Here is a 13,631-nt window from a genome sequence, read left to right on the forward strand (position 1 = left end):
GCTAAAATCTTATGTCTCAACTGTCCAAAGGGGACTGAAGTCAGTGATTCATGTAAAATTCCTTAATGAAAGATTGTTTCTGCACTGTAGTAAGAATACTACAGAATTTATTAACCCAAATATTACACTTAACTGTTGAAACAGTTATTCATATTTTAGCATACATTATTACTAATATTAGTGCACACTATTAAAATATTGACTGAGAATCGCATACAAGACCCAAATGACATGCTAAGTAATACCAATAGCAAATTACAACATATAAAAGCAATTTTTATTTGGTTGGCTGGTAATATATCTGCCTGGCTGGTAAAAAATTTCACTAACCAGCCAGCCTGGCTGGTTAGTGAAAAAGTTAGTTTTGGACCCTGCCCACTGCTATTAGTAAAATCTGTCATTTTCCCTCTCTGACAGCTAAAATTGTCTGCTGTGTAAAAGACCTACATTTGCCCACTTCAGAATTTTCCAATTAAAGCCAAAAGGTGTTCATTATTTTATCGTAAGTTATGAAAAATACACTTTGTATCACTGACATAAACATTACTCACTGTTACAATCTACAATGTCAGTTGATGTTTGTGAGCTAATGGATCCACCCAAAGATCAATAATGGTCAAATCCCATGCTGTAATCATCTTATCTCATCAGGTCAAGGTCCATGTGAGTTTGCAGTCAACGTGCAGGCGTCATGTTGTACATTCACTGTGAGTCTGAGGATGGTAACAAGCCAAAAACCACCAACTGAATTGGTGTCATCGTTCTGTTTGTTTCTTAATGGGAAACAATCAAAGGCATGTAAAATTATTGCAGTCCTAATCCCATTCATTCACTCCTTGTCAAACGGACTGCTTTCATTTCACACTGCGGGTCTGACAGCTCAATAAAGGACTTTTGACAAGATGAGTCACACCTTTGATCTTAATTCCTTTCACTGCAGGTAACAGCACAGGCAGAAACAATACTCCATGTGCTTTTCATAGTTTTCTAATCAGTTACAGTTAAGCAGCTTTTTATTCCTTAAAGGAGCCACTTGTTATCTGATGGTAGCTCTGACCTTAGACTCTGCTGTGCAATGCTGGTAACTACTCATACACCATATCTGAAAACTGTTATCATGATAACTCCTGGCAAGTGCAGCTGAAGTACACACAACCATGCTGCACACACGCACACACACACACACACACACACACACACAGCTGAATAACTTTCATTGGCCCGCCAGGGGAATAAAGACACCGTTTTGACCAATGGGCCTTGTAAGTGTACAGCCTCCCTCTTTCCTCCTGTGTTCATCCAGAGACATCTGTGAGTGTGAGTGTATTTGTGTGTGTACTATATACATGTCTACAAGAGCAAGACCTCTGATTTCCCACAGTGCAGAACATCATTTACAGCCCACTCCAAAGCCTAGCGCAGCTCTCACCAGGATTAACTGTTCGCATACCAACCTGCTCACTATCGGAACTGCTATAGATACTGCCCATCACCTTAAATCATCCAAAGCAGTTACACTATCACCTCTGAATATCTGAAAAGAAAATATACAAAGCTGCATAGTAACATTCTGGGTCCTATCTTTGTGGCAAAGCAACCAGTATAAGCAGCGCTCAAACCATTTGATATTTAACTGACCTTGAAATTTGCTCTTCCCGTCTGTGTGGTATTTTGCATGGTGCACAGTTGGGAGAGGAGGTGCAAACAGGTGGGAGCAGGGTTTTTTTTGTATAGAGGAATTTTTGGCACCCTACAATTAGGTTTTAGCCAGCACCAAATTGATATAATTTGAGAATAAAAATAGCAATTTCAATACCCAATGTATTTCATATCATTTTATCAAATAACTGTTGAAAATTGAGACTTTAACTTTAATATGTCATCATGACTTTCAGCAGTCAACTCCCCTCTCATCTACAGCTAGGCCTGTAACTATAATTATGTTTCGACTTATCTAGGTCAGCAGTAATTACTGAGGTCATGTCCATATATTCTAAAGTATTGCTGTGTGTTCACATCCATGTTTGTTACCATGAGAATGTCTCTAACATTTAAGTCAACATGATGCTAGAATAAACAGCAGGCTATTTCAGATAAGACTTAATAATTTTTATAATTTTGGGCTGTCCAACTCCACAGGTGAGCAACCTAGCAGCTAGCATACACACACACACAGACACAACGCAGTATATAGTGCCCACAAAAGTTAAGGTCATTTAATAATGTGACCCTCTATGTTGTGCTTCACAGCTGGAGAAGTAGTAACCTGTGCAGCATCCGTAAAACACTCAGTATGGGAAGCTACTACATCATACGTCGTAGCCTGCAATTCAGTAGCCATTGTTATTGTACAGTCTGCATACATCAAACTTGATGTCGTACCCATGTTTATTAGATCCATGCAGGGGTGTGCCATATCATCTCGTTCATGATAATACCAGTATAGTTTTTAATATCGTGAAAAACTCATATCATGATACTCGCGAGTAAAATTATTACAGCTGCCACGGAGGTTTTAAAAAGAGGAGCAGCTTCAGTAGTGAGGAATAAACTGTGGTGTTGTTTGGCCTGGAAATCCTAAATGTTTTATGAACAGCCCCAGACTTCTCAGACTCTTTAAGCGAGTTACCATGAGTTACCCTCCCTGCAGTGAAAATGCATTCAGCAACTTCGCCAGGAGCAGCACAGCGTCTCTCCCTCTGCTCACACACGGGAGTCTGTGTCATTTTGTTTGTTAATGTATGTTTAGGATTTTGCTAAAAGAGAAGAAAATTCCCTGTTAAATTATATATATAGATCCCAGGGTACATTTTTGTATTTGGGAGCTGTTTAAATATGCATTTTCTGGTAGATTTTTTTTTTGATGAACTATGAATATTGTAAACAGAATCTGAATCTTACTCTGAGTTACTGTTGTTGTTTACAAACTAAAGAAATTAAAAAGGATGTTTGTTGAGTTTTCACTGAATATTTGAATTATTATCATTACTTATTTTGTTGCAATTCTGTTTTCTTATATTAATAATATATATCTGTATTTTTTTTTTTACTAATTTGTCATATCAAGAATATCATTATCTCAAAAATACCCTGAAATATCATGATATCATTTTAGGGCAATATTGCCCACCCCTAGATCCATGTCGCACTGTGTAGCTTGCACTACACTTATAAGATTGCTAAAATCTCACAGTCTGTAGGAGGCTTAAGCCAAATAAAGAGAAAAAGAAAACTATGGTAGGACTCCTTTCGCTGTCACTGGTTATTTATGCTGTTTAAAAGGCTGTACTGGCATTATTATACTATTATCATCATATCAGTGGCATAAAATGACAATAATATTGTTAATCACAATTATTTCTGGAACAATATATTGTCCACCAACAGTAGTTATTGTGATAGGCCTATTTAAAGCTGCTATATTTTACATACCTTTTGTTGATGTTGGATGAGCAAGCTAAGCTGCATAGTTTTGGCTGAGCCTGAACACTGGAGGAGGGGACTTCCTGTGATTTCTCATAAAATAAAAAGGCATTATATTTCTGGTGAAAATGACAAAAATGCTGAATTACAACCGCTGTGTACTCTTTGTGTCATTTCCTGCCTCCTCCCTTGCCTAAACCAAACAGAGTATTTCAAGTAGGTAAGAATGCATCTGACACAACAATTGCTTGTTGCGTGCTACATGTGTGAAAGGGCAACTCCGATTAATGTCTGGACCTGATTCTGCTGACAGCGTGGTGCAGAAACGAGTCCTAAAACCTGGACATGAGTTATTTTAGCCCTGTGATTCCCTCGTCTCAAGGTCATTTGTTTTTTTAAAATGAATTTTTTGTTAAATGTCTAATATAAGGCCTATAGTTAACACAAGCTGAAGAGACTTTTACGTTTTGTTCTATGACATAAAATACATCAGTAAATACCTCACTCAGGGCCTCTGAATTTTTCTTGCACCCATGGTGTAGTTTGTTTATAGTCTAACTTTTTACTTGAGGCAACTGCATTTGGGCTTCAAAAATCATACAAGAGGTGTCCATTTGTGGAGATTATTTTGCTGAACAAAACATAAAAGTATTGTAAATACTTGTTTGCCACAGAGCATGTTTGCCACAATAATCCTACATCCAATGGAAAAATCCCATTGGCTTTTTGACGAGAGAGCCAGGGCCATGCTAACTTCCACATCAGCCTATAAAAAAATATAATCCCTGCAACGCTCTTTTTCAAGGAGTTCACGGTTACAAAAAAATGCAGAACAGACTTATCAGAAGCACATCTGTTTCGGGCATAATGTCATTTAGCTGCCACTTTGGGAATGTTATCAATGAGAGCAAAGAAAATACATTGCACAGCAATAACACAATAGTGCCTGAAATGTAAAACAACTAATGAACACCTTCCAAATTGTAGATGTGTTTAAATTGACTTAAAAAATATATTTAATGTGATAAAAGCAGGAACGTCTGTAAACACTCTTCATTTATCTCCTAAATGAATGAGTGATTCTTACAGTATCGGTTTTCCACAGCTGCTTTTGACTGTGAGAAAACTGTCTCCTTCACTTCATTAAACCCCTGCTGCCATCTGAAGGCAGCAGAACACATGTTGATAAATCTGTTATTACACACAACCATCCACCATGTCCGCTTTCATTAAATCAGGTGCACAGGACACCAGGCTGCAACACAGTAACCACTAACACCTCTATACACATCAGACGGGTCCGTTATGAGAGACATCAGATTATTGGAGCTCATTAAGTCTGTGTGTCACTGCCCCTTTCCTAACTCAGAAATATTATATTATACTCCACCTTACCCAGACCCTTTGCACTTTGCGCATGAACCAAAATAGCACATGTGCTCATAGACGCTTGTACACGCTTGCGTAATTAAAGCAGGGTCCTCTTTATGACATGAGGTTATGTTTGTAATTGAGGACGCTCCAAAGTATCAAGACTCCATTAATCTATTGGGCTTCTCTGAATAAACTAGAACTACGCCCCTCATTTGTATGCCTCTCTAAACAAGTCAAGTTTCTCTTACAGTTTACATCTATGTCTGTGAAAACATGGATGCTTCACACACACTTCTTTGCCCCGGCAGCACAGAAGATCTATACAATCAGCACAGTTTCAAGATTAGTGTCACCATTCAGTATCTGACCAAACGTCTCCCCTTCTGTTCCTGAATTATGACTGAGTAATGGCCATAAAAGAGTTTCATGCAGAACATTATGACGTCACAGTGAAGTTGACCTTTGATGTTTTGGATACAAAATGCCATCACTTCATCATTTTGTCATACAAGTGCAAAAATTCTTGGGTTATGGCCAAAAACATGTCCTTTGATCTTTGACCACCAAATTCTAATCAGTTCATTTTTGAGTCCAAGTGAGCGTCTGCGTTATATTTGAAAACATTCCCTCACCATGTTCTTGAGATATCCTGTTCACAAGAATGAGACAGACAAAGTCACAGTGACCTTTGACCTATGACCACCAAAAACTAATCATCATTGAGTCCAAGTGGATTCAAATTTTTGCAAAATTTGAAGATATTCCCTCAAGGCATTCATGAGATCATATTCATGAGAATGAGACAGATGCAAGGTCACAGTGACCATGACCTTTGACCACCAAAGTCTAATCAGTTCATTGTTGAGTCCAATGAAATTCCCTCAAGGTGTTAAAAAGAATGGGACGGATGGATGGACAGACAACGCAAAAACATAATGCCTCTGGCTATGGCTATCGCCAGTACGGAGGCATAATAAAAAAAAATATGACAACATAACTGATGCTGAACTAATTCCAAGAGGCATCTTGAATTTTCTTACTGGAGAATATTTGTGCTTAAAAGTGCAGAAATTTAATCAACAACAAACGGCCATTCATATTGTTATTATTCAGCAAAAGATAACTTGTGAAAGAACTGTTTTCATATCCATCATTTTGCAATTACTGCCACCTTAAAAGATGGATTCAACTCCAGGCCAGAGTCGCATTTAAAGCCAAATTCTTCCTGCATAAAACACAAAAAGTTCTCTTTAGTCGCAGCTCTCTGAGCACAGAAAAGTGAAAGGACACATTCTTCTTCCAAGAGTACAAATGAGGGTCTATGGCCTGAAAATGCTCTGAGCAATGAAAAATGTTACACAGTTGATTTAGCATGACTTTCTGATAGGAATGTCCATTTCAACCAGCTCATATTACCTCTTTTAAATCAATACCAGAGTCACATTTAATGACGCCATCCTATTAAACACTTCCCTCAAGCTTGACACTGGCAGGCACTGTGATATAATTCCACTCATGTCCTAACAGCAGCAAGGTGTTAAATTTTCATCTGGGTGAATTTCTACAATAGGTGCAGAGTTTGTGAGGGTTATGTATTACAATGTAGCATTTGCCATCATTCTGATGGTAGTGCTTTGTAGCCATGAGGCAATGCAAGAATCGGGTCTGTAGCACTGCAGTGGATCAAACGACAGCTCTATGAGCACTGAAACACACTGTGGCCATTCATGAGGGAAAGCTTTGAGGTTCTCCTGTCAGAGTGTAATATGGTAGCCTTTAGCACAATGAAATGAATTGGTTCTATAATAAAGGTGAGGGTAGCCAATGATTTGCTGCTGTGTCCTGGCTGTTTAAAGACTGATGTCTTTTCAAAGCACAGTGCATAGTCTTGAGGGCTTTGATTTCAATGGATGGACATTTTGAGATGTGGATGACCAATTAATTAATCAATTCTAAGCACCACCCTTTCTCTTAATGCACCAATCACAGCTAAGCACACTTGGATGGCCTCAGTCATCTTTCTGCAACTACATTAACATTACAAAGCAAAAACAAGCTAGCCTGGCTCAGTCCAAGATACTAGAGATATAAAATGTCAGTGAGCTTTCTTTAGAGGTGCTGGTAGGTCTCATTCTTAATGGACAGATATAAGATATGCTCATATAACTTCACAAAACGGCAAAACTCACAATCAAAAGGAGCATCAGATGTATTCATAATAAATGCGACACAACAACGTAAATAACCAACTCCAATTAACCAGTCAATGAAAATGTGAGTGTGTGTGTATGCATTTGTGTGTGTGTGTGTGTGTGTGTGTGTGTGTGTGTGTGTGTGCAACTGCCACAGCAAGCAAACACGCTGTCAGCCGTCATTCTGACTTGACCAGCAGACTTAACTACAGGCCGATTGGCTATTGTAACAGGTGACGTGCTTAACATTCTAAAACCAGCCGCCAGCAATTTCACCAGCTGAGTTGCAGGTGACACCATCAGCCGGCTTGAGTCGAGCTTCTACCAACCAGTCAACACCACTGCAACTTTTCACTGCAACGTTCTACAACAGTTTTGTCTCATTACGAATCATAATCATTGGTCTGAGCTGGGCTTCAAAGACACATCCTCATTATTGTAATACAGACGCAAATCCCTGTCGTGCTGGACTATCGGGGCCAACTAAGCCAAGCCAGCCCATTACTCCCGAAAAGGGATACTGTAGACATTTTATAATTTAAAATGCAGGTCTTTCACAAGTCTGCGTATTCCCTTAACAACTCTTGCAACAGAGCTGCAGGAAAAAAACTCAGCACAGAGAGCATCCTTAACCTGTTGAATTACTCCAGACACAGATGAGCAGAAAAAAATTTACCCTGTCCTTCATCCTCCAGCTCTGTGCTAAAGCCTTGGAGCCCTCAATCTTCTCTGAGTGTCGTTTCTTCATGAAGGCCAGGGGAAGTTTCCAGTCATTCATGTCGGCCTCCTCTTCCTCAGCGAGGCCCACGGCCGGCGAATGAAGCAAGTCTGAGTCCATTTTCATCAGGGCCCTACAGGGGAGAGCTCATGTCAGTAACATAGATGTGATGAATTTCTGTGGCTTCATGCTGTGCAGCTGTGGCCAGAAACTAACCAACGCCATGATCCTTTCAGCTGCAGCTGGTACACAGCTCTTACAACAACAATGAAAATGGCTAATAATGAAGTCACCTACTACTTGACGACTTGATGTTACCTGAAAGGATGTGTAGGCTAAATCCAAACCATCAGGCAGGAGGAAGACATTGCCTAAAACTAGCAGACCCAGAGAGTGTGTGTAGCCACGCTATAGGGACTAAACAAGCATGACAAAAAAAAACATGAAGTGGCCGTGGATCAAAAATAATCAAGAGCTATAGCAAATAGAGTTTGGTATCACACTGCAATACTTTTTCCCAAAATCAACAGTGATGGACAGTACAGGCATGACCAAACTTTCATCTGCAGGGCTTTTGTGCAGTTGTGATGTTTCCAGCATATGCAGCTCTTTGTTCAGGTAAAGTAAGTTTTAATATCTTGTGCATATATTTATTCCTCTACTCATGTAATCCCAGTGATGCCTTTACTCCATGGCTGCAAGAACAAGAAATACCACTGGGCGAGCAGGTTTTGAATTCAGTACATTTTTGACACTGAAATTTGAGAATCTGAAAAACCTCAATGGCTGCTAGGTTTTCCAGTTTAGTTTACCTTAAAACTAAAGAGCTCCCTCAGTTCATGTGTGGTTACGAGTCATGTTTCGTGCACTGCTGTGAGACTGCTGCTTCAATACAAATCTGAAACCAAACACACTCGCATGTGGAGCTGCCTCACTGTAGTGTAGTATCAAGCTTACTATCACATTGATACGATAAGATACACCTAGATTAAACCCCAGCTGAAATGCAGTTGTTACAGCATGCATGACATTAGTGTGATACAGCAGCAGAGTCATTGGGGTATCTACAACTCTGATTCCAAAAAACTGGGACACTGTGTCAAATACAAATGCAAACAGAATGCAATGGTTTGCAAATCTTTTTCAAACTATATTTAATTGAATAAAGTACAAAGACAAGATATTTAATGTTCAAACTAATAAATCTTTTTTTTGTAAATATACACTCATTCTGAAGTTGATGCCCGCAGCACATTCAAAAAATTGAACAGGAGTAAGAAAAAGACTGGGGAAGTCGTGGAATGCTCAAAAAACACCTGTTTGAAACATTCCACAGGTAAACAGGTTCTCTGTAACATTAAAATATCACCCTTGGGTAAGAAAGGGGAATCTCTGAAAGGCTCAGTCACTCACAATGAAGGATGGGGCAAGTTTCAGCACTTCGTGGAAAACTGTGTGGGCAAACAGTTCAACAGTTTATAAACAACATTTGTCAACACACAGCTGCAAGGAATTTTCAGGATTGCACCATCTACAATCCATAATATCATCAAAAGATTCAGAGAATCCAGAGAAATATCTGCACTGAAGACGCGAGCCTGAAAAACAACACTGAATGCCCATGACCTTTGACCACTCAGGCAACACTACTTTAAAAACTGATGTGATTGAACAAAGGGAATTACTACATGGGCTCAGGAACCCTTTGGAAAACCACTGTCAGTAAACACAGATTGCCGCTGCCTCTACAAATGCAAGTTAAGACTCCAGCATGTAAAGTGAAAGCAATATATCAACAACATCCAGAAACACTGTAGACTTCTCTGGGCCTGAGCTGGGCTCATCTGAGATTAACTGACACAAAGTGGAAAAGTGTGCTGTGGTCTGATGAGTCCATGATGGACGTCGTGTCCTCTGAACTAAAGAAGAAAAGGACCATTTATTGTTACCAGCTCAAAGTTCAAAGCCAGCATCTCTGATGGTATGGGGGTGTGTTAGTGCCCATGGCATCATGGGTAACTTGCACATCTGTGAAGGCACCATGAATGCTGAAAGGTACATACAGGTTTTGGAGCAACATATGCTGCCATCCAGGCGACATCTTTGTCAGGGATGTCCCTGCTTATTCCAGCAAAACAATGAGACACATTCTGCATGTGTCACAACAGCGTGGCTTTGTAGTAAAATAGTGCAGGTACAAGACTGACCTGTCTGCAGTCCAGACCTGTCTCCAAAAATGTGTGGAACATTATGAAGCACAATACAACAACAGAGACCCAGCACTGTTGAGCAACTTAAGATGTATATCAAGGAAGAATAGGAAAGACTTTCACTGTCAAAACTTCAGCAATTAGTGTCCTCAGTTCCCAAACACTTAATAAGTGTTGTTAAAAAAAGGTGATGTCACACAGTGGTAAACATGCACCTGTGAAGACTATTTTTGGAAGATGCTGCAGACACCCAATTCAGAACAAAAAAAAGTTTATCAGTTTGAATAGTAAATATCTTGTCTTTGTGCTTTACTGAGTTGAATTTAGTAAATAAAATAAAAAGATTTGTAAATTACTGCATTCTGTTTTCATGTATGTTTTACACACCAGACATATGCATATGATTAAGTAAAGGTACTCTGTGTGGTCTCTAATATAACAGAATATAGCGCCAGAGTCACATATTTACATAATATTGTATAATATGTTACACTATAATATAGTATGGGATATGAGACATAAGGTGTAGTAATATAGTATAACACAATGTCTACTATAGCACAGCATTAAAACCTGGTCACAGAGAGCAGCACCTGGATGATGTCATGATGGGGATCAAACTGGCCACATGAGCCCTGCTCGAGCCACAGATGAGGAGCTCGTGGGGTTATGTGTTGTGTGTGCCTGAAATCACGTTAGAACGGCCTGACTGTGTTTAACTTCACAGCCGGAGCTCTCTGCTAGTGAGCAGCCGGTAACACAGCTAGCTTAGTGCTAGCTAAACTAGCGCGGCTAATTTGACAGCTCTCCCTCTGTGTACCGCAGTCAGCTGTCAAACTGCAGGACAGGCTAGTGCTATTTAAAGCTTTTTTTTCCACGTTGCTTGCGAAACAACATGAGCAGAGAGGTCAGTGAGACACAGCAGATGTGCAGAAATGGCGCTAGCGGTAGGAGAGAAGCGTGCAGATGCGTGCAGGACCTTGGTGCGGTGGGATGATCAACCCGGGCTGGGGAACGTCTTCGTCTCCGGACGATGACAGACACGGTCGCACAAACAATCCTGGTCAGAAAGTTGTAGGGCAGCGTCCACAGCCTGTAGAGTATGTCAAACCCGTCAAATCCGAGCTGGACGGGTGCGTGTTTGCAGGGGAATCTGCGGCTCCTCTCCCCACGGCTCTTCGCTATGGGAAGGGGCTGGAGACGAGGCCCATCTTCACACGGACAGTCTGCCACAGCCACGCGACGCAACGGCCACACTTATCGATGACTGGGATCGTATGGTCTTCTTCTACAAACCAGCGACCCCGGTAGCTGACTCGGTGCGATGGTTTTCGCGGAAATCAATCACAATCCCGAGAATTTCTCCGGAGAGGCACTTCTTCAGCACTTCTGCAAGGGCGCAGCCATCTTGGGTTGGACCCAGAATGCACTGTTGGGGCGGCGAGGCTGTCATGAAACGTCACCGCTGTTGTTTCTGTCACACACCAAAATACAAACACACGCTAGACTAACTCTGCTGCGAATTAAAACATATCATACACCAGCAAACAGTACTATGTCACTCTCCGCTAATATGGATGTAAATTGTATTTTTTTTTTTTTTAAATTAACATGAGTTAACCACTCATCTATTTATTTTATTGCATTTTTTTTTAGTAAAAATATGAAAATAAGTGAAGTAAATACAAATATTTTAATAAAAAAACGTTACTACTGTTTTCATTGACAAATGATAGTTTAAAATATCATGTTTATGATTTTCCTTTGAGGCTTTACAAATTTGTAAAATCTTTAAAATGACATAAAAACAGCTTCCACGCATTTAAAGGGAAACTACGCTCATTTTCAACTACATGTTATAGAGTGCTCCAGGGATGACGTTTTTCTGTAGGCCACACTAACAGAATTTAGCATTGCACTCAGTGGCATTAACAAGTTATGATGGGCCCCAGTTAATTCATTCATTGTCCATAGTCGCTTATCCTGTTAGGGGCTGTGGGGGTAGCTGGATCCTATCTCAGCTGTCATTGGGCAAGAGGTAGGGTACACCCTGGACAGGTCACCACACTATCACAGGAGTGATAGAGCCAGACAGACATTCACACCTACAGCCAACTGAGGCCTAGTCCACCCGGACCTGTGTACTTCTGAAACCAAAGTTTTTCAGGCTCCGGTTTCCAAAAAACATTCGTCCACATGAGTGTTGTGATGAAAAAATATGATATCCACATGAAACTGCAAAACCCGCTACCAAGTGATGTAATACACATGCCAAAGCAGTAGGTGGCGATGTAACTTCTAATGGAAAGGCCATTTTAACCAGTCAGAAGTCAGAGTCAATACCAGAATAGAGACAAAGCGTAACGCGTCATAATCTGAAAGCCACGCCCCCAAAGGGGAAATGAGGCCCGCTTTCCCCTCCACTTCTTCGCTCGTTCGCTGTCATTCTGCCTCCGCAGTTGCGCCTTCAAGTCTCCATGACTGAATTGCTAGCTAGCTAACTAAAATTATTAGCTATAGTTAGCTAATAATTAGCTAATAATAAGATGGCAAAGGATTATTTTAACACGCTATGCCTACCAGAGAGGCAACGGCATATTGATAAGCTTAATATTGCCAGTCTACCTCAGTGTCCCTTCTCCTTACCTTGCTCGTCTTGGAAAAAACATGATGTGGAGATTCTTTTTTAAAAAGATGAGCATTTCGGCATGCTCAGCCATCAGCCTGCTCCTACTACCGGCACACCTTGTTGTTGTTTTGAGACATGCCTCTACATGTTGGTAGACTGATAGAAGTGCTAGAGCAGACCGCTGGAATGGACTGCTTGAATCGCGGAGCGCTGGGCACAATTATAACAGAAGTTGCAATTGAAGCCTGTTGAAGCCTCACGTTTTATTGTCTGTATCCACTTTTGTCCTCTACAAGGTTCCGTTTTTCTGCTCAGCAGCTGATAAGCGCTAAGCTCGGGGTTTTTATTGGCCATGCAGCCCACCACACAGCAACTTTTCGGCATTTGGACATAGGGAAAACTCAACAGGCTGGAAACGGAGGGGGCGTGGCTTTCAGATTATGACACGTTGCGCTCTGTCTCTATAGGGAAGTGCAGAAAATAAAAAGAACCCGACCTACAAAAATAGTGCAACCTAATTCAACAGCAGAGGCGCCTGAACGACCAACTACACTAACACGAAAGCAGTGACAGGCCTGCCAACGGAGGTCCGACCCAGCCGGATCCAGAACCTTTGTTGGAGGGTCAAGCAGCTGGATATACCATCTAAAGAGAGCAGAGAGCAGAACAGCACGCTCACAAATAAAGTTAGCACCAGCATCTTTGTTTGGTCTGCCATAGCTATTTACCGTCGCTCTGACATCAAAAAATGGTGACAGGTAATAAAATACTGCAGTTATCTTATCCACACGCAACCACTAGCACCAGAGTCTTCCAAAAACTTCACCCTGGACTCTGGTTTCAAAGAAACGCAGTTTCAGGGGACCAAAAGTACGGTTGCGTGTGGCCAAACAGCCAAATCGCATAGAATAATACACGGTTTCAGAAGTACACAGGTCCGTGTGGACTAGGCCTTAGAGTCACCAATGAATCTACATGTCTTTGGACTGTGGGAGGAAGCCAGAGTACCCGGAGAAAACCCACGCTGACATGGGGAGAACATGCAAACTCTACACAGAAGGGCTCCCCCATCCCGGGTTTCAGCC

General features: G+C 40.9%; 1 protein-coding gene across 4 annotated transcripts in view; it reads right to left on the reverse strand.

Annotated features, from left to right (window-relative positions):
* Positions 1–11,434, reverse strand: part of rptor (regulatory associated protein of MTOR, complex 1) — a 287,229-nt gene extending 275,795 nt beyond the window's left edge. For 3 of the 4 annotated variants that reach the window (XM_049571494.1, XM_049571491.1, XM_049571493.1), the window contains exons 1-2: positions 10,897–11,433; positions 7,666–7,840 (exon numbers count right to left, since the gene is read on the reverse strand). In XM_049571494.1, coding sequence (XP_049427451.1) covers positions 7,666–7,833 — 168 coding nt within the window. In that variant the 5' untranslated portion in view covers positions 7,834–7,840; positions 10,897–11,433. Of the gene's footprint in view, positions 1–7,665; positions 7,841–10,896 lie in introns of all 4 variants that reach the window. The other variant, XM_049571490.1, reaches the window with a different exon arrangement.
* Between the last annotated feature and the right edge of the window lie 2,197 nt (positions 11,435–13,631).

The sequence above is a fragment of the Epinephelus fuscoguttatus genome, linkage group LG3 (assembly GCF_011397635.1).
Source record: "Epinephelus fuscoguttatus linkage group LG3, E.fuscoguttatus.final_Chr_v1".
Taxonomy (NCBI): domain Eukaryota; kingdom Metazoa; phylum Chordata; class Actinopteri; order Perciformes; family Serranidae; genus Epinephelus; species Epinephelus fuscoguttatus.